This window comes from Biomphalaria glabrata, chromosome 7 (assembly GCF_947242115.1).
Source record: "Biomphalaria glabrata chromosome 7, xgBioGlab47.1, whole genome shotgun sequence".
NCBI lineage: Eukaryota > Metazoa > Mollusca > Gastropoda > Planorbidae > Biomphalaria > Biomphalaria glabrata.
In genome coordinates this window covers 31,826,057-31,847,700 of record NC_074717.1, presented here as the reverse complement: position 1 = coordinate 31,847,700, position 21,644 = coordinate 31,826,057, and the positions used below count along the sequence as shown (strand labels likewise).

At 37.7% G+C, this 21,644-nt stretch overlaps 2 protein-coding genes and 1 long non-coding RNA gene across 9 annotated transcripts in view; 2 read left to right on the top strand and 1 right to left on the bottom strand.

The window, feature by feature from the left end:
- Positions 1-12,979, top strand: part of LOC106076493 (protein HtrL-like) — a 34,296-nt gene extending 21,317 nt beyond the window's left edge. For all 7 annotated transcript variants that reach the window (XM_056036988.1, XM_056036983.1, XM_056036984.1 and 4 more), the window contains 3 exons: positions 1-208; positions 7,073-7,210; positions 8,361-12,979. The exon at positions 1-208 is cut by the window's left edge and continues 30 nt beyond it. In XM_056036988.1, the coding sequence (XP_055892963.1) occupies positions 1-208; positions 7,073-7,210; positions 8,361-8,784 (770 nt within the window). In that variant the 3' untranslated portion in view covers positions 8,785-12,979. The remainder of the gene's footprint in view (positions 209-7,072; positions 7,211-8,360) is intronic.
- Positions 1-21,644, bottom strand: part of LOC129927485 (uncharacterized) — a 29,793-nt gene that overhangs the window by 1,391 nt on the left and 6,758 nt on the right. Inside the window, exon 2 of the long non-coding RNA XR_008779097.1 lies at positions 2,229-2,347. This is a non-coding gene — a long non-coding RNA (uncharacterized LOC129927485). The remainder of the gene's footprint in view (positions 1-2,228; positions 2,348-21,644) is intronic.
- The window catches only part of LOC106079488 (protein HtrL-like), a 45,510-nt gene continuing 37,818 nt past the window's right edge, over positions 13,953-21,644 (top strand). Inside the window, exon 1 of the mRNA XM_056036981.1 lies at positions 13,953-14,089. The gene's annotated coding sequence lies outside the window, so the exon portion shown is untranslated. The remainder of the gene's footprint in view (positions 14,090-21,644) is intronic.

The window sequence follows — 21,644 nt, the reverse complement described above, 5'->3', positions numbered from 1 at the left end:
TGCTGGACATTGGTCGAGGCAACTGGTCAGAGCAATCCAGACCGTACAACACCTACCTCCTGTATATGCAGAGGATGCTGAGACTGGACGTCAACATGGTGGTATTTGTGGAGCCCAAGGGCAAACCTTTCATTGAATGGATGAGAAGGGGCAGGGAGAAGAGGACACATATTGCGGTCACTACTCTCAAAGATCTACCATATTACAGGTGACTTACCTGCTCGTATGCTCCACTAAAGATTGGGACAACTTTGGTTCACTATGTTCTAAGACTGTGACAACTTTGGTTCACTATGTTCTAAGACTGTGACAGCTTTGGTTCACTATGTTCTAAGACTGTGACAACTTTGGTTCACTATGTTCTAAGACTGTGACAACTTTGGTTCACTATGTTCTAAGACTGTGAGAGCTTTGGTTCACTATGTTCTAAGACTGTGACAAATTTGGTTCACTATGTTCTAAGACTGTGACAACTTTGGTTCACTATGTTCTAAGACTGTGACAACTTTGGTTTACTATGTTCTAAGACTGTGACAACTTTGGTTTACTATGTTCTAAGACTGTGAAAGCTTTGGTTCACTATGTTCTAAGACTGTGACAAATTTGGTTCACTATGTTCTAAGACTGTGACAACTTTGGTTCACTATGTTCTAAGACTGTGACAACTTTGGTTTACTATGTTCTAAGACTGTGACAACTTTGGTTTACTATGTTCTAAGACTGTGAAAGCTTTGGTTCACTATGTTCTAAGACTGTGACAAATTTGGTTCACTATGTTCTAAGACTGTGACAACTTTGGTTCACTATGTTCTAAGACTGTGACAAATTTGGTTCACTATGTTCTAAGACTGTGACAACTTTGGTTCACTATGTTCTAAGACTGTGACAACTTTGGTTCACTATGTTCTAAAACTGTGACAAATTAGGTTCACTATGTTCTAAGACTGTGCCTACGTGTATTTCGTAATTTGGTTCAGTATTTTCTAGTAATGATTAGACCGAATTGATTTGTGTAAGTTTTACTGGGGACTAGTTCTGTTCGGTCCAGTTCTGCTAAAGATTGGATCTATTTTGTTTACCTTTTTCTGTTAAAGACTAGATCTATTTGGTTTAGTAGGCCTATTTTCTGCTAAAGACTATGTCACCTCTGTATTTTTGACATCATAAATGTCACTGTGGTTATGTTTGATGCTGTGCTACTATTGTCGGTTTATCAATGTAGGCGTGGTGGTGACATTGGGTTCATGTTATAAATCACAGAATAATGAAATGACGCTGGATGTAGCAGACACAAATAAGTTTAATATAACATCACATGGTGAATATGATATATAATTCGACTCAGGAATGGTCAGTATTAATCCAACAGAAATATCACCAATATAACAACTTAGTAACTATTTTATAAGCAACTACTTTAAACATCTAACTCTACTGCTTATATATTAAGTGACTCTATCAAGTGCTTGCTATAAGATCTATATGTTGACTGACTGCCTTTAACTCTCTGGTTCACCTAAGGTCAAAAGTGTTCACCCTAGGGCAACATGAGTTGTGAATAAGATTCACAATATTGAAATAACATTTACAATATAGAATTAGGGTTTCTACTCTATGGCACCAACTTTGAGGTGGTGACAGACTACATCTATTTTGGTTCAGTATTTTCTGCTAAAGACTACAACTTCTTGTTTCAGTATTTTCTGCTGAAGACTACATCTTTTTGTTTCAGTATTTTCTACTAAAGACTACATCTATTTGATTCAGTTTATGTTACTCTAAAAAATAAAAGGAAAAAGCTTGTTCAAAGATAGAAACAACGAGTAAAGCTCATAATTCGCTCAGGTGAACGTTTTGTGATATTAGAACGTAGCGATGACTGGATTAAACGTTCCTCAGCAGATATAAGTTATCCATTTTAATTAGGCAAGTTCTTGTGGCTTTAGTCATTGCCTTTAATCACCGGTAAAATCTCTCTAATTCTACGTGTATTTGAACATAATACGTGCTTGGCTGCAGCACAGATCAACTTGTCCGTTTAATGAATACTAGTCGACCCGTGGCGTAGCATATGCGGCTATTTAGCAGTGCCAGCCATAGGCCACTGCAACCTATGTGATCTCAAAAAAATCTCCTGAAATATAGACAAAATTGTCATTTTGGGGTGCCATTCAATATGGAAAATGCCAGCCTACGCACGATTTTTAAAAAAAAGCATTACACAATACCTGTAATTGTTGAATCTGGTGAAAGAAGCTTCTCGCGCCTCAAACTAATGAAGGACTTGAGGTCAACAATTCTCGAAGATTGATTGAGACATTTGGTAATTCTTGCTAGTGAGCGTGATCTATGTAGGAAACAGAATTTTTATGATATACTGTATGACTTTGCTACACACAAGGCTCGTAAAGTAATTCTGTAAGTAGTAAAGAATGAATAAAATGCAAAGATGAATTTATTTTCTAATGCAAACTCTTAAATTTCACTTATTATCCGAATCATTACCCAAACTTGGCCCCACTATCTCTACATCAGGTTTCCCATTATGATATCTAGACAGATGTCATAGGCAAGAGGCAAACATTGGTGTAGATTACTCCATGCGGTTGAGAGCTCGTCTATACCGTCGAGGACGATTACCTAGGTTATGCATGCCAATTAGTCAAGTTTATTAAATGCGTTGAGGATTAGGTGTACAAAGTCTAGGGAATATACTAGCGTAATTAGTGCATGGGGGTTAAAGACAGACAGTTTAGATAGATAGATAGATAGATAGATAGATAGATAGATAGATAGATAGATAGATAGATAGATAGATAGATAGATAGATAGATAGATAGATAGATAGACAGACAAGATGGACAGACAGACAGATGAGATGCACCATTAATTACAAATGTTTTACTCTAAATGTGTGTCCGAAACTAAAGAGATGATTGAATTTCCGCTTCAGTCTCACCTCTTCGAATGTATTTAGGCAACCAACTAAATCCGTTTGTACTCCAGTGACACTTGACCCAGTCAAGTTTCTTTGATTCATTCTTGCAAGACCGATACAACAAAAAAAAATTATTCACAGGCCAACTTGGTCTTCAAATACGGAAGACTGGTTTTTTAGCGGTACGTGACGTTTTGGCGCCGCCGTTTTGGCGCCGCCGTTTTGGCCCCGCCGTTTTGGCGACGGGACGTTTTGGCGCGAGCCGTTTTGGCGACGGGACGTTTTGGCGCGAGATATCATTTGACGATAATTTAATAATCACGTAGCTTTTATAACAATGTTTATTTCACTCTATCATAATATTGTATGTATAGTATGAATTCTAACACCGTTCAGCGAATTGTTTTTTTTTTTAATTATAAAGGTTTTGCCTATTTCATGAATATAGGCTTATAATAAGTCAGATTCCTGAATGGTAATGACATGCTATATGTGAGTTCTGCTAATCGTACTGGATGACATTTTTGGATTTTTTTCCAAAAGATTTTTTTTATTTGACATTAGTGTAATATACGTACTAGCTAAGTGTCACACTTAAATATAACAAAAACCATGTTAACATCTAAAGCTCTATTACGCTGAATGACGACAATAACTCCACACATAGTAAAGATCAAAACACGGAATGTGGTCAGTACAAACTCTAACGTGAATAGATATATTTTGAGAAATTGGGTAGGGGTGATTTGGGTGACACATCTCGCATTGACGCAGGCAGAGTTAAACAAATGAAGACAAGACCAGCACCGAGCACTGGTCGTTGGCGTCATTCGTCTGTCGATCACCTCCTTGGGAATGGTCATTACATGTGACACCTATCCCGCCCCCCCCCTCTTCTGCTCACATTTCACTCCTTGTATATACTCTTTCCTCCACCCCTCCCCTCTCTCACGCGATTTTTGTTTTTAATTTTAAAGTAATATCTTTAAAAACTTTTTTGAAAATAAAAGTGTGACTCTTAATAAACACACATACACAAGCCAAAATGTTTAAGAAAATGATGTGAAAAACAAACACACATTTACATTTAGTACGTGAAAAATATGTCATAACACAAACACTCATGCAAAACATAAATATGAATAATTCTTTTAAAAGAAATAATACAATAAACGTACATAATGTATTTCGCGCCAAAACGTCCCGTCGCCAAAACGGCTCGCGCCAAAACGACCTTCGCGCCAAAACGGCGGCGCCAAAACGGCGGCGCCAAAACGTCCTGCTTCGTTTTTTAGTGTGTGTGTATGTGTTTATATTGTAAGCTCTTTTATTAATAACTCGCAATGGAATATATTAACTACTCAAAGCCAAGACACTTAGAAATGCGCAAAAGAAAAAAAAAACGTTGTGAATATTAAGACACTTTATGTCTCGAGAAACGATCCCCCCCCCCACGTTCTTCTCGTGTGTCTAGAGCATGGGCGTAGCCAGGGGGGGTTCTTGGGGTTCAAACCCCCCCCCCCCGAAATGAAATCCCCCGTTCCCCCCCCCCGCAGGGGGGGAAAAGGAATTAAGTGACTGATTTTTGCTTTCATTTTGTTTATTATAGGTGATATTTTAATACTAAATCATCACTTACCACAGCTCAGCCGAGGGGGTTTTGAGTTAAAAACCCTCTACCAGGGGGTTTTGAGATTGAAAAAAACAACCTATCAGGGGGTTTTGAGATACAAATCCCTCTACCAGGGGGTTTTGAGTTTAAAACCCCCTACCAGGGGGTTTTGAGTTTTAAACCCCCCACCAGAGGTTTTTGCAGTTAAATCCCCCTCTTCTATAAAACAAAACAAAAAAAATGCAAACAACAATCCCCAAATTCCAACAGCACAGTTAAGGAAGATTTTGATTTTAAAACCCCCTCCAAAATTTACGATAAACCCCCTCTTCAATATAAAACAAGGTTACATAAGACAGTTTGTGTGGAAACACAAACTCAAAATCGGCCCCCGAAAAGGTCCATCCAGGCAGGCTCAATATTTTCAGAAAGAACATGCAAATGAAATTATATCAAAGACAAATGAGAGATAAGAATGGAGAAAGAAGGTTAACAGATCTTGTGTAGTGCCCCAACGGTCCCGCAGATCAAAGGATAGGTGAAAGTGAATGTAAAGTTAGATGTGAACCTGGCCTAACTAGTTCCCTTTTAGACCTTGTGGTCTATAGGACAGATGATGTAAAGTTCATCTGTTTTTGTGGCCTACGATTAGCGAGGGTGTCATGTAGCCAGCACAACGACCAATCGCCTATACTTTTCCCCAACTAATGTCAGGTACCCATTAGAGCTGAGTGGACTCAGAGGCGCCCAAAGATTCCAAAGTTGAAAATCCCAGTCTTCACCAGGATTTGAACCCGGACCCCCAGTTCGGAAGCCAAGCGCTTTACCGCTCAGCCACCGGTCCTCCCTTGGCCTAACTGATGTCTTATAATTGATCTCCAATTGTTTTCAAAAGGCTCAATCTCTTATTCGAATCCTAAAAAAAAAAAAAAAAAAAAAAAAAAAAATCCGCAATAAAAAAAAATGTTCATAAAAATGATGTTTATAAGATTACTATTCATTTTAAATTAGGTCTAACTTATAATGCATACTAATTAGCCTTTTCTCTTTAAAAAACTGCTTGCATAAGTGATTTTAAAAATTAGATTTTTCGCTTTCAGAAAAAAAAAGTAGCCGTTGCATCAGAACTTTGAATGGTCTAAAATATTGTGATGTCGGATTTTCAATATCTTTTCTAGTTTACGAGACGGACGGACAGACGGTCAGACGGACAGACGGATAGACATTTCGCACAAAACTAATAGCGTCTTTTCCCCTTTCGGGAGCCGCTAAAAAGCAAATTACACATTCAAAATTCTATGAGCGTAGCCAAAGGGGCTTTGAGTTTTAACCCCCCCCCCCTTTCCATTTGGGGTTTGAAGCTAAAAAGTACCTCTTCAATATAAAAAAAAGCAAATTACACACTATAAAATCTATGAGCGTAGCCATAGGGGTTTTGAGTTGATGGCTTTTTCTTTAAAGTTTAAACCCCTCCAGATGGTTTTGAGTTTGAAATTCCCCTACAGAGCGTTTAGAGTTGAAAACCTCTCTCTTCAATATTATTTTAAAGCAAACTACAGTCACCAAATTCTAAGATCGTAGCTAAATGGGGTTTTGATTTAAAAACAAAACAAAAAAACTCCAGAGATTTCTTAGTTTAAAACCCCTCAACAGATGATTTGACGAAAAAACTTTCCTTTTCGATATAAAATCTAAAGCGAAATACAGGCATGTCATTCCAAGAGCGTAGTCAAGAAAGATTACACATTTCTACCAGTGGCTTGGGCTCCATTAATAAAGTGTGAATAGTCTTCTGCCGAAATTGAAAATCATTAAATGTGTCTCAACAAAGATGGCTAAGACAGATTTTAGGAGTCGTCATAGAGATCGGGTCTAAATCAAAGAAATCATATGCCGAACTGGGAGTCGAATCCTTAGTAAGGTTGTGACAGAGCGTCGCATGAGGTTTTGCGGGACATGTTCTCACACAAAATGAATTACGCAAAATAAGAGTTGCGGAAACAGCTTGCCGGAAAATGCGCCGAACGGCGCGAGAGGGTCTAAGTCAGTAAGAATAGCACATTAGTTTTTTGAAATAAAACTTTTTAATAGCAAGATAATGCACTGTAGATACCTCAGAATATGCATTTTTTTGTTGGCTTTCAATACCAGAAATAGTGCTCGGTGGCGGGGCTTCGTCCCGCGCTGGGGGAGCGCTGCGAACTCCCCCAGACCCCCTTGCCAGCAAGGGCGGGGAGTCTACAATAAACAATAAACGTCTTCCGAAAGGGTCAGAATGTAATAAAGAATAATTATGTACACACACACACATATATATTTTTTTTCCGCGGGGGGGGGAGGGGGGGAGGGATCCCCCCCCCCCAAAACCCTCCCCGAAAAAAAATCCTGGCTACGCCCATGGTTAAAATCTCACTAAAAACAAGAATATTTATCACAAATTTTATTCAAGCTAGTTATGAACTAGAAGGCACTATTAGTTTTACGAATATCTAAATATATGAAGCTGTTTTTATATTTACCAGATATAAAGACAGAATGGCAGAGATCATGAACAGTCCGGAATACAAGAAAAACAACGAACTCGTGGCCAAGAAGCTTTGTGAGTCTTACGTTCCGGAATACGACATTCTCCAGTTGTCTAAGCTGTATCTCATCAACAGGTGATGATTACAATGGGTCAATTGACTATTGTATTTTTTTACTGATCTTCAAATGTAAAAAGAGTTTGACTTTTTTTTCTCAACTCAAAGAGCTACAACAAAGCCTTTTATCTATCAATTCATCCTTCCATTCAAACTTCCATTCCATTCATCCTTCCATTCCATTCATGCTTCCATTCACCCTTTAATCCCATTCATCAATCCATTCCATTCATCCTTACATTTCATTCTTCCTTCCATTCCATTTAAACTTTCATTTCATTCATCCTTACATTCCATTCATGCTTCCATTCATCCTTCCATTTCATTCATCCTTTCATTCCATTCATTTTCCATTCCATTCATCATTCCATTCCATATATCCTTCCATTCCATTCATCATTCCATTTCATTTATCCTTCCAGTCAATTCAATTCATCTATCCATTCCATTTATCCTTCTACTCCATTCGTCCTTAAATTAATTCTTCCAATCCATTCATCCTTCCAATCCATTCATCCTTCCAATCCATTCATCCTTCCATTCCATTTATCCTTTCATTCATATACTTAATGTTTTTGAGAAACTAAGAAGGAAAAAAAAGCCTTAGAGTTTGTAGTTACGAAAACCATGCCCTGACCCACATATTTAGGTTGTTGTTGATTTAAATTCGCAGTCTCCTTGTTTTAACGATGGTGGTTTTTCTTTTTGTTGTTAATTTGCATGTAGACTATTTGCTGCTCTCTATGTCAGAGTTTTCCAGCTGTGCCTTTGTTTTGACATGCACACATAAACACGTTGTACGCTCGTTACAAAATGTTAAGTGGAGTTGAATGTGTCAACAGAATAATAGTTAGAAAGTTTTAGGCTTAATTTCAAAATCATGTCTCTGTCGTTCTCCCACTCTGTCTGTCTCTCTCTTTCTCTCTCTCTGTATATATATGTGTGTGTATGTATATGTATATGTCTCTATGTATTTTTCCCTTTTTCCCTCTCTCTCTCTCTCTCTCTGTGGCTTTATATCTCTTACTTTGTCTTTATCACTGTTTCTCTCTCTCTCTCTCTCTCTCTCTCTTTCTCCCACTCACTCACTCAGACACACACACACACACACAAATTGTCTTCCTTAAACTATCAAATTATTAACTATTTGCCTGTTTATATTTTTCAGAACCATTACTGAAAATCCATTCCAAACAAATTTCTTTATCTGGTTAGACGGAGGCTATGGCCATGGAGAGGACATCTATCCAAAAAACAGACTCTGGTTTCCTAAAAATCTATTTGAATTCGCGGATCGGGCAACATTTTTGGAGAGAACCCCTGGTGTGAAGAACCTTGAAGAGAAGCAAAACATTCTTCACAAACTTAGTGTCAATGCCATGCCTGGTGGTTTCTTTGCAGGTGGCAGCAAGATTTTGTCAGCTCTCTATGCCTTGCAAGTGCAACTAGTTGAAGAGTGGATGAGCTCTGGAATAGTGGACGATGACCAGACGGCCTATATGTTACTGTATTACAAGAACCCATCCATGTTTCGTCTAGTGCCTGCGGACTGGTTTGACGTTTTCAAATTGTTTAATAGTGAAACATCCTGATGGTAAAAACGTGGGTATGTTAACGAGCTGTACAGAAACGGCTTCCATTCGAACGAAGAGTTTTTACAGAGACGTCTCAAAAAAACAAGATACTTGCACAGAGACGTCTGCGCTATAACAAGAGGCGTTTTAAAGACGTCTGTAATAGAGCAAGATGCATTCTTATAGAATTCTGTGATATAACAAGATGTATTAACAAAGACATCTGCGATATAACTAGAGGTATTCCTAGAGACGTCTGAAATATAAAAAGATGTTTGTATTATGTATGTTATAGAACATATATAACAAGGCTTGTAAGTTTGAGACGTTTCGTCCTAGCTCAAACCTCGTGTAACACGGAAAGGGGGGATAACAGCGAGCACGGTTCGAACCCGGTACCATCGTGACGATGGTCTGTAACATATATACTACCTACCTCAAGACCTGTCAGCCATCACAATAACCTACAGGCGGTCATAGATTGACTTTAAAGATGCTGATCATGAAGAGAAATTAACCCCTTAATGCAGCCCTAAAACTATAGACTTTAAGAGCGAGTCTTAAAAGCATATGAAATTCGAAGCGTAATGCCAGACATACACATAATGTGAAATCGGGAAAAGGAATGTCAGACAAGTTCTGGATTACGGCACTATGACATTATACAAGCCCAAAAGCATATTTCTTATTCCATATGGTAGGACACATTTGTACAAGATCTCCTTCGTACCTAGTGACATTAAAGCATGGAAATGGTTGCCTGAGTCAGACACGAAAACCAAATACTTAGTATAGTTTAATTCACTTATTAAAATGCATGATTATATTGAGACATGCATACGCATAGGACATAATTATCTTTTCTTCTGAAATAGCTTCTGTAATTTATAAACTAAGGTAAGGCTTGTACTCTCTATCCTCCATTACTTTAGTTGAACGTACAAAATATCCACTATTTGTATACTCTATCCTCCATTACTTTAGTTGAATGTACAAATATCCACTATTTGTATACTCTATCCTTCATTACTTTAGTTGAACGTACAAAATATCAACTATTTGTATACTCTATACTCCATTACTTTAGTTGAACGTACAAAATATCAACTATTTGTATACTCTATCCTCCATTACTTTAGTTGAACGTACAAAATATCAACTATTTGTATACTCTATCCTCCATTACTTTAGTTGAATGTACAAATATCCACTATTTGTATACTCTATCCTCCATTACTTTAGTTGAATGTACAAATATCCACTATTTGTATACTCTATCCTCCATTACTTTAGTTGAATGTACAAATATCAACTATTTGTATACTCTATCCTCCATTACTTTAGTTGAACGTACAAATATCTCCACTATTTCCTGAACTGTTTCATCTTAAAAAGGTCTCCACTTTCCGTCCAGAATGTTATTGTGATCAATTGTGTGCCAAGAAATGTTTCATAGAGATCGAATATCAGCAACTGATGGGGTCTTAGAGTTCTGATTAGAAAAAAAAATATAAGCACGAATGGGGTCATATAGTTTCATTAAGATTTAAGATAGTTTCTAAGCACTGATGGGGGTCATACAGTTCCGTTAAGATAGTATCTAAGCACTAATAGAGTCATATAGTTCTTTAAGATAGTATCTAAGCACCGATAGGTTCATATGGTTCCGTTTATATAGGTGGGGTCATATGGGATCATTTAGTTTTGTTAAGATAGTATCTAAGTATTGATGGGTCCATATACTTCCTTTAAGATAGTATGGTTCTAAAGCATCTACTGGAAGAAGTCGATACACGTCTTGACCCGCAATGGTTTGCTTATAAACCGTCAAGAAGTACAGAAGATGCAATACTATTCATGCTGAATCGTCTATATACTATCATCTTGATGCTCAGAGACACTACGCCAGAGTATTATTATTCGTTGACTTTCATCCGCAGTCAACACCATCCAACCACATCGCATAATATAAAAACTATCTGACTTGAACGTTAGCGAAAACATACAAGCTTGGATTTTAAACTTTCTTGTCAAACACCCACAATATGTAAAATTGAACGGGCATGTGTCAGGCACGAGAGAGCTTAGCACTGGAGCGCCGCAGAGGTGCGTCCTGTCACCAGTATTGTATACCATCTACACCAATGACATTCAGACTTTTAGAACCAATCAGCTGACACTCACATCATAAAAATTGCTGTCGACACAGCAATCATCGGCCTTATTGCAGGTGATCAAATTCTATACCATTTAACAATTAATACATTGTACCAATGGTTTATAGACAATTTTCTAATTTAAATTTTCAGAAAACTAAAGAAATGATAATAGAGTTTAGGAAACATAAAGGCCATCTTGCAGAAAATCATATAAACAATAAAACTGTAGACCAAGTGCAAGAATATAAATACCTAGGTAGGCTGCAACCATGAACAACAAACTAAAATGTAGTGAACACTGTCAAAAACTTTACACCAATATTCATCAACCACTATTCTATTTTAGAAAGCTAAGAAAATTTAAAATCGACAAAACAATAATTAAACTTTTCTACACAGCAACCAACAGCAGTCTAATTAACTTTGGCGTCACCTGCTGGTATGGTAATACTTCACTGGCACAAAGACATAGATTAAATAGACGAACTAAAAAGCATCGTATATCACTCAAGTACAGCTACCATCTCTTCAAGATGCCAAGAAAGATGCCTTTCCAAAACACACACGATTCTTAAAGACAACCTGCACCCATCAAACCACTGTTACATCAGATCTGATTGAAGTGGGCGTCTCCATTTCATTAGGACTAAAACAGAAAGATTGTAAAACTCCTTTATCACATTTTCGGTCAGAGTGTTACAAGATCAGCTGTCGTCATCGAACAGTACAAAGAAGTCTAATTCATAAAGCGCTGGTTGTGAGTGTGTATGTGTTTCGTGTGTCAATGTTGTTCGCATTCGCATTTATATTATATAATATATTTATTACAGTAGTTAGGGGGCGTGGTGGCTGAGTGGTTAAACGCTCGGCTTCTGAACCTGAGGTCCTGTGTTCGAATCTCGGTGAGCACAGAAACGAATAATCTTTACATTATCGCAAGGTCTGAAAGAAAGAGCAACAGCTTGCTTTTCTATCAAGTGTTTCCGTAAGAAAACTATATTCTTTTTTTTTAAGTTTTAAATGACAGAATATATCAGCAACAGGGGGAAAATTATTTTATAGATTTGTTACGTTTATGACAGTTTAGGTAATTTGTAGAAATATAAATAAAAGGTCTGTGTGGTAAATGGTTGAACAGGTTAGAATATCTATAAATACAAAATACATTACATCATTTTTAAAACATCTGTTGTCCTCTTAATGATGTAAATGTAGAATACAATCTTCTTCTTCATCTTCATCGTTCTCATTGTTATGTTGGAGTGTTCATATGACTAGACCAATACATGAGATGAACTGCGCAGTGGTTTCCAAATCAGGGAGCTCTCCATATAGTTTTACAATCAAAACATAATAATTTGGTTTACATTGTAATGATACTCAAATGTTACTGTTGGACACTATCATTATAAAGATTCTTTGACTGTCAGGATATTTAAAAAAAACCTGAGCTATTTGGTTATTGAGGCTTTCCCTATAAAGATGCGATGACATGAACATCATTATCATAAGGCATCAGAAGACAATTATATGACCCTATTAGTGCTTAGATACTAGATAAGATACGATCAGATAATTTTTAATTGGTCCAAACAAATGGACATTTAGTTTGACTACAATTGATCACCTCAGCGTAACTACTGTAGAAAGTAAAGTTTCCTTTTCAGAACTTACGATCCATGGGCAGATAATGTTATGGTCGTCTGTTTCTATGGCCAACGGTTAACGTGCAGGGTGTCATGTGGCCAGCACAACGACCAACCGCTTTTACTTTCCCCAACTCAAGTCAGGTACCCATTAGAGTTGGGTGGACTCAATACCCATTGAAGCTGTGTTGACTCAGAGGCATCCTAAAGATCCCGAAATATAAAATCCCAGTATTCACCAGGACCCTCGGTTTGGAAGCCAAGACCTTTACCACTCAGCCACCGCGCCTTCAAGCTGTTGCTTTAATAAGACACTTAAAGTTCAATCGAAATTAATTTTGTTTTGTTGATGTTTTGATACAACTTACTAAAAAAATGTTTAAAAAATATTAAACAGTGTTTTTTTTTGTTGTTTTGTTTTTGTTTGTTTTGTTTTTGTTTGTTTTGTTTTCATTGTTGTTCTCTTTACTTTCCGTATCTAAATGTCTTTATATCCTTATAACCTCCTGTTGAAATACATGAACAGTTGCTGGGGTCTCACCAATTACTGAGACAACTGGGGAGGGACTATGTAACTTCGTATGAGAAAAAAAATCAAAGTTAAAATTGAAAATGAAACATTTTAGAGGGCATGAGGGATATAACAACAGTGCGAATATGAAAGGAATGATCTACAAATATGGATTCAAGTCAAAGGCCGCTTTTGGCACAGTGTCCAGCTCAGTCTAATGAATTATTTTTCTAGAAAAAAAAAAAAGAGGGGTGGCCACAACCCTCTCGGCGGCCCTGAACACAGCGATACCTTGTTTTTCACGGGGTGAGGGGGGGTGAGTCTCAAGACCATCCGCTAGAAACGACTCTCAGCTATGTAAATATATTGAACATGTGTAAGTGTATGGACTCTTAACCCCCTTCCTGTAGTGCTCATAACCCACTCTTTGCATTCACCAGGCATTTTAATTTTTTTTTAATTTTCTGTTGGAACTACTTTTGATAATCTATCAGTTTTTGTTGTTTTTTTGTCATAGAGTAATTCGTAAGGAGTTGCGCGGTCCAAAGTGGCGCTTGCTGGACTCGAAGCAGTATGAAAAAACGGAGGGGTAGCCCTCGACACTGAAGTCAAACTAGTGCGCCTCCTGGTCGTGGCCGCGTTCTTTGTGTGCTTGCGGGGGGGGGGGTATTGGACGCCACAGAGCTGAAAGGGGAGGAGGATGGTATTGAGATGTGACAAGGAACATTCTAAGTGTCCTACACAAACGAGGAGATTAACCACGGGATTGGTAGAGCGATTGGACGTCACCAAGACCTGCTAACTACTGTCACAAACTGGAACTCTATGGCCATGTCACAAAGTCCTTGGAGCTCTCGGGGAATGGTGCCAGGACGTACAGAGCGGTGGGAAGACAGTCCTTCCATTGAAAGAAATTCCACTCAAGGTAAAAGAGAGGAATGGAGAAAGACGGTTAACAGATCTGGTGTGATGCCCCAACGATCCAACAGACTAAGGGATAAGTGAATGTGAGTTCGTAAGTTGTGATATATTCGTAGGTAACACCGACTAGGCCCGTTGATATGTTCCCTGGCTTTATATTGTTAATTATGGCCAGAACACCATATTCTTTTCTTTATGTTTTTTTATATTATTTATAATGAGCCCTTTGTAACGACCAACCTAACATACCAATTTTTAGCCCGTGAATAATGTATCTATTATAATGCAATTGTACGGTCCGCTCTCTCTTTCCCTCTTTCTCTCTCTCTCTCTCTCTCTCTATCTCTCTCACTCTCTCTCTCTCTCTCTCTCTCTCTCTTTCGCTCTCTGGAATACCCTTTTTGTTTTCTTTTTTTGACCAGCGCATATATTATACCTAGACTGGAAAACAAATCTATATAGGTCCGTGCATAAGGCTTTTAATTTGTGATAGAAAACTTATTTTAAAAAAAATTGGCATCTAACTAGCGCAAATAAATGCGATTTGATTCAAAGATCAGCTGCCACGCATTGAGATAGTGTTAAAATTTCACCTTAGTTCGCTGTCAGTTGTATAGTTGGCAACACGGAAATTTAATTTAGCGTCCTTATCTTTGTTTAGTTTATTGCGAAAGTTCGTGGCATTGCTTAGTTTACCGCTAACGGCCTTGACATTGATTAGTTTACCGCTAACGGCCTTGACATTGATTAGTTTATCGTGAAAATTTCTACTAAAGACGCGTTCACACTCCTTTTCTGATAAGAGGCAATGGCAAGGACTTCCTAGTTGGTCATTGTATCTTTCCACCTCATTTTCATAAACCATCTGAAGTAGTTGCTAGATATGTATGTTATCAACATTTTTGACATTGTGGGGGAGATTCGGGTTACCCCTGAGAGCCAGCGATGAACACAGTCCAGACATTTTCTATGGACGTATGTCACGGTCATGGTGGATAGTTATGAGCCAGCCACTAGTATAGGCAGAGTTTAAAATCCTCGATAGTGACCTCTAGAACCTGCCATTTTAAGAAAAGATAAGCTCGGCCCCTCACTACAATCTCAAGGAAGGCAGAATGAGCTCAAAACCGCGACATAGTCCCATATCAGTCGAGCGTGCAAGTATCGTATCGGCCAGAGCTCTTCGCTTTCCCCAAACCTCCACCAACAGAGCTCTGCACCAGTCAAAGACCAGGAAGAATGGAAGGCTCCCGCAACGTTACCCCTACTCAGAACACTCCATGAAGGGGAAAGTACTCCAGTTAACAGAAGACAACACGTAGTGGCTACCGGAAATTGTTCTCTGTTTGTAGCTGTGTGTGTGTGTTGCTGTTGGCCTCCTAATTAGATCATCGTTGCAACTAAGTTGTTTTAGTGCTGTATGACTTGAAAACTTATATTACGATATACACTCGAATTACAAATGTGAGCAGGAGGAAGCGAGATCCCACCTCTCGACACACCAGTTTTCTGTGGGCAGGTAGTCAGGCACTAGGTCAGGTCAGGGATGGCACTGGGACCTCTTTCCTCTGCTCAACAGGGTAATTTACAGAAAGACAGTAGGCAGATGGTGGCGCTACTGGGTGGCTTCAATCTGTGCACCTCGGTCTGTGACCAGGGGGATAGAGTCACCTAAGTAACCAGACAACACAATACTTAAGCTAAACTAACTAAACTAAACTAAAATAAGACAAGAGACAAAATGTATTTTAAAGTAAACACTAAAAATGAATTTTATTTACATAGATAGAGAGGAGTCAATGAAAAATAATAATATATGTACACTAATTAGTCTAATAACCAGAACCCTCTGAACGAAGTGGTCCACCCAGGCAGGTCAAAAGGCAGGTATCAATATTTTCAGAAAGAACATAAGAATGAAATTCTAGCAAAGACAGAGTAGAATGGAGAAAGAAGGTTGACAGATCTTGTGTGGTGCCCCAGCGGTCCAGCTAACCAAAGTATAGGTGAAAGTAAATGGGAAGTTAAATGTGAACCTGGCCTAACTGATGTCTTATAATAAATATCTAATTGATCTAATTGCTTTGTAAATGGTCAGTCTCTAATTCCTAAAAAAAAAAACAAAAAAAATTCATTAAAAAAATATTTCCTTTAGTTAAGTGTACTATAATACTATGCGGCGCTGCAGTCCACGCATTAATATGACTAATTACTTATTAATAGTTGTTTTAGATTATATCAAATTACATGCATACTAAATAGATTTTTTTTTTCTCTTTAAAAAAAGTAAACATTTTTTCGTGTATATGTAGAGTTAGTATGACAGAACTTACTTAACTTTACAAATGAAAAAAAAAAACGTTTGCATACATGTGTTATAAATATGTTTCATTGTATTATCCCCTACTAAAGAGCCTCCAGTGTTTGTTACTATTAATAGTGAATAGTTGTAAAAGTGGTGTATTTTTATGAAAAACTGCTTGCATACGTGATTTAAAAAATTAGATTTTTCGCTTTTAGAAAGAAAAAAGTAGCAGTTGCATCAGAACTGTGAGTGAACTAAAATATTATGATAACGGATTTTCACTATCTTTTCTAGTTTACAAGATCTAAACTGGACAGACATTTCACACAAAACTAATAGCGTCTTTTCCCCTTTTGGGAGCCGCTAAAAAAGAATCTGGAAAGCTCCTTCAAAATACCCTAGACATTAACGACGACACTTTTTAATAATTCTAAAACATTAACCCGTGTTTTAAGCTAGGGTTAATGTATCAGCAGCCTGAATTGCTTTAATGTAAGGAACAGCTTTCAATCAGGTTTATAGTAATGGTGGCTAGCCTTCATTGTGTGTGAGGTCACCAATTGTTGCCAGTTCGTCCCTTCCTTGTTGTTTCCCCTGTAGATTCATTAATCATTCATAGTCTTAGTATTAACCAAACCGTTTTGGATTTTGAAATATAATTAAATGTACACTAGAGATGACGGATAAAGAAGCCCTCATAGTTATGCATATTGGGTGCAGATTACCCAATATCCCCATCAACTTTGGTCCTACAGATCTTGAACAAATAGAAAAGTTCACCTATTTAGGCTGCAGTGTTATCTCAAGCGATGGAGTTGCATATTTTGGTGTTGCATGTCGGATTGAAAAACAGGAGCAGTCTTTCAATAGCCTAAGTACGGCCTATCTGAACTAACAAATCAATTAGCCTGGAGATTAAACTCCACTTACTCAATACAATCATTGTCCCAACGGCTTCGAGAGGTGGAAGGTTGAAAAGAGGCTGAGCAGTGATGGCTGAGAAGGATCCTACATACATAGATAATGTTACCAATAGAGAAATCTTTTCCCGCCCAGGCATTCGCCGTCTTTGGGAAGTGGCGACTGAAATTGACATGTGTGTGAGAAATCATCAGACAACACAAAACACGCTCACCAAAGTCAGACTTAACATGAAAGCCGAAAAGAGGCAGCAAATCATATCCGTCCACGTTTAATCATGGCGTCACACCTTTTTGGAAGGAAATTGGGCTGTGAAAGTTAGTGCCTAAGATTGATTTGCTCGGAGAGAGCTTGCTGCCCTATGCGTCGAATGGCGCGCGAGGTGCTTATGTCAATGCGTTTCTCAACATTTTACAATAAAAAATGTTACGTTCGCCATTCAGCTGATCAGATAAGATGTTTGAGGGAGCGTCTCAAGCTCAATCAGGGTTGTCCGTGGAGAAGCCTAACCCGGGCGCCAAGCGCTTTTCTACATTTCTGATCTTCAGAAACTCTTTCTCCTGGCGTCTACAACATATTATTTTTCTCCTAATAGGAAGATTCCAAGTCAAATAGAATTAAATTTAGAGCTTTTGGGACATGCTCATGCTAAACTGTGAGTAATTTTTAGTTTTAGTCGCATTTAGGAAAAGTGCATTTTTCTGACTTGGGTGTCATCCCTTGGTGGGTATCAGCCGGTGCGGCCCGCACCCCCGCACCCCTCTAGTGACGCCACTGTATATAGGGATAGTCCTAATGTTCAATAATTAAAATTTCATCACAGCTGCTAATTATTCAGTTTTCTCAAAACTCAATCTCATTTCTGTATTTGAAATTTTTAAAACAGCATTTGTATAACACATGCTTAGCTAGAAATGTAAACAGAGTCCAAAATCTTATCTGACTTTTTGTTTGATATGTAAGAAAACTCATGAATCAGATACTTTAAAATAGTGTAAAACACTTAATAAGAGTCCTCGGAAGTCTTCATCACATTGCTTTGTTGTCTTCAATATTGTGTAAAAAAATGTAAATGTCATTAGATCAGAATGAACAAGGTTACAAAGACAGTTTGTGTGAAACACAAACTCAAAATCGGCCCCCGAAGTGGTCCGTCTAGAGTCTACACCAGGATTCGAACACGAAACTTTCAGTTCCAATTGCTATACCCCTCAGCCACAGCATTTCCATATATTCATTTAGCGTACACTTATATTTTTTTTAAATAATATTTTTTAACCTTATCCATTCATTTAAATTTAATAACATGTTACAATGTAATAAAAAGAAACTACAAAAGATTTATTCTTCAAACAAAATAAGATAAATTGGCAACAAGAAAAAAAATCTTGACCTTATTTACAGATGACAACAAGATTTTCCCCACGCAAAAAAAATAATTTCTCCATTGTCAATTATCATGCAAACTAATCATAGATTTAACTAGATCTAGACCTAGTTTTAGATCTAAATCTACATACAATATTTAAGTTTAAGCGTTGATCTAGAAATAGATCTAAGTCTGTAGTTTAGATCTAGAAATTGGCAAAAATACCAAGATTCTACCCGCGTCTTTTTTCTCTTTCATTGGTGAGAGCACTCAAGATATAGCCAAATTTGATCCAATTAGCAATTTAATTTTTAAAATTGTTTTTTGATTTCCAATTTTGGAATACCCCAAAAAAAAAAGCTGTCATAGAGTCATTTCTAGGCTTTTGTCTTTGTAAAAACCAGATTTCTGCAGAATTGGCGGAACAAATGCTCCAAGTAATGAATAATCCCCATTTCTCCTTAAATAAACTGTGAGACAAAAGCTATGTTGGTGCATCCAATATGAGTGGATAGTACAATGACCTTCTGGCATTATCTCATCCAAAGAAGCCGCTTGCGCATTATTTTCACTGTGCTGTGATGGAGTCAAATCGTCCTGACAATAAACAGTTGAAGCTGTGCCGCCTTTCTGCCATGACCAATGCAAAACAAGAGGATGATTGTAAAAATCTCCATTCAAAACTAAATGACAGAGCAGCAGATTTGGAAATCATTATTATTGCCGCTGAGGAGTGACACCAACTGGAACTGATTAACTTACAAATCCAGACTTACGTGCTTGAGAAATTTCGGGCAATGCAGACAATTTCTACTCAGCGTTGTCCTCATAAACCTTGCACATTTCCGAAAACAATTGCTGGGTATGATAACAATGTTTACAAGAACTTAATTTAGTAGAAAAACTTTTTCAGTCATAAGACACTTGAAACCTTTGTTACGTAATTGACTTGTGTGTGTAAACACACCTACTGGAGCCATGGGATTGTAATAAAACTATTTAAAATGGTTTAGTCTCTATTTAATTTTTTTTTTTAAATCTTTTTGTAATGTGGCCCGCGACACGAGTGTCGGAAATTAAAATTACCCGCAGGCCGTATAACATTAAGCATTTTGTGGTAGTGACTATAAAACGTAATCTAGTATTCATTTTTCAAGATATGACCACGCTACGTGACAATGGTTCCAAAGTTCAGTTTTAAATGTCACTGCGACCAGTTCATAGAACACTCATGATTTACTATTTCCTGTCTTCGTTCTCAGCACATACAGTTTCTATCCGATAAAGTGTATTAGTACTTTCTGTGTACTTCTTCTCAAAGACCTTTTCATCTTCTTACTGACGAACTATGACGATATTAATATATTTATATAAATACTTTTAAAACTCAGTTCTTTTTCATTATCTCCCTATAGCTAAATATCTTTCTTACTTTATTTGCTTAACTCTCCTAATTAACTTAATTAAATTATCTCCCTTATTTACTAGGACTTACTTTTATTTTTACTAATTGATGCATCTAACTAGGTATATATTTACACATCAACTCCAATCTAAATCATCATTATATAAGATTTCTTAAAACTACAGTCAATCTGGAGAGCGTATCTGCCACAGTCTGAGAGTTTTTATTACAAAGGTATATTCTTGCAGAGTTAAAACTACCTAGCCTATATAATCTTCCGTTTGTCAAGCTCTTATTATGCAATAACTTCAACGGTGTATAATCAGATGACAATACACAAGTATCCGCTATTGAATCACTGTTATTCATTTATTCACAACCCTAACAATAGCTAGTGCTTTTCTCTCTACTCTACAACATTAAATTTGTTGTCAGCACTAGGCGAATTGCTATTGATCAGGGGCGGACTGGCTATTTGGACGACCGGGCTAATGCTCAGTGGGCCGGTACCAAAGTGGGCCGGTGGAGGAGCCGAATGGGCTACTTTGAATGACTATAGGTATTGTAGTTGTGAATGGCATACTTTTACTTTTCATAAAGAAATTTTACATACTTTACTGTGTAATACTAAATATATACTCTCGTTATAATGGAATCACCTTTATCCATATGCTACCGCTATTGGTGACTTTAAGTCCACTATATAGACCAAGCGATTTTAACAAACAAATGAAGGTTTATATTTTGTACCATTCTGTTGAACCTTCACTAGCATTGATACTCGGATACATCTATGCCGATGTGCCAAAAACTCAAAACTCAAACTCTATTACTAAACGCTAAGCTTATGAATGGACCTCATTCACCAATCGTAAACACACAACATCTAGCCACGTCTCATACCATTGCGTTGGTTCGTCGCAAGATCTCAAGATGTTCTCGCTACCTAATGTTTCACAAATAACAATTTTACGCAGTTAGGGAAAGAGAAAGTTGTGGAAAAGAAGAAGAATTGATGCATTATCAAAAATTATTTAATTATTATGAAAGGAGGGGGGTAAAAATAGATTTAAATTATACTGCCATCAAGTTGTGGCCTGGATTTTATAGTAATGCCAAGGCCTATTTAGATATTCAGTCCGCCCCCGCTGCTGACCTCTTATCTAATACAGACGCTACTTCAAAAAGAAGATGCTTACGTCCTACGCGCACTGGCGGATCCCGGGGGGGTTGGGCGGATGGGGCGATCGCCCCCCCCCACTCGGCCGACCCCGCCCCCCCCCCTATCCGAAGTGGGGTGGGGGGCGGACGAATTTTAGTAAAGAAATTACACAATGTGTATACGAATGTAATAATTATGTTAATAATATATACTAATTATTTATATTTCAACCTATTTTTAGATTATCTCGCCCTCCCCCCTCTAGTATGTTGGTGGGATGGGGAGGTGGCGATGGCATCAAACCCGCCCCCCCCCCAATATAAACATTCGAGTGGGGGAGGGGCGGTACAATTTATTTGTAGAAATCACAGCTTGTTAATGTGTATCACGCAGCCTTCGTGAGTGACCTCCAGCTGTCTCTCTCTGAGGCCGCATGCAACCAGGTGCTCTCTTCTATGTCAGTTAAGGAAAGTTGACGC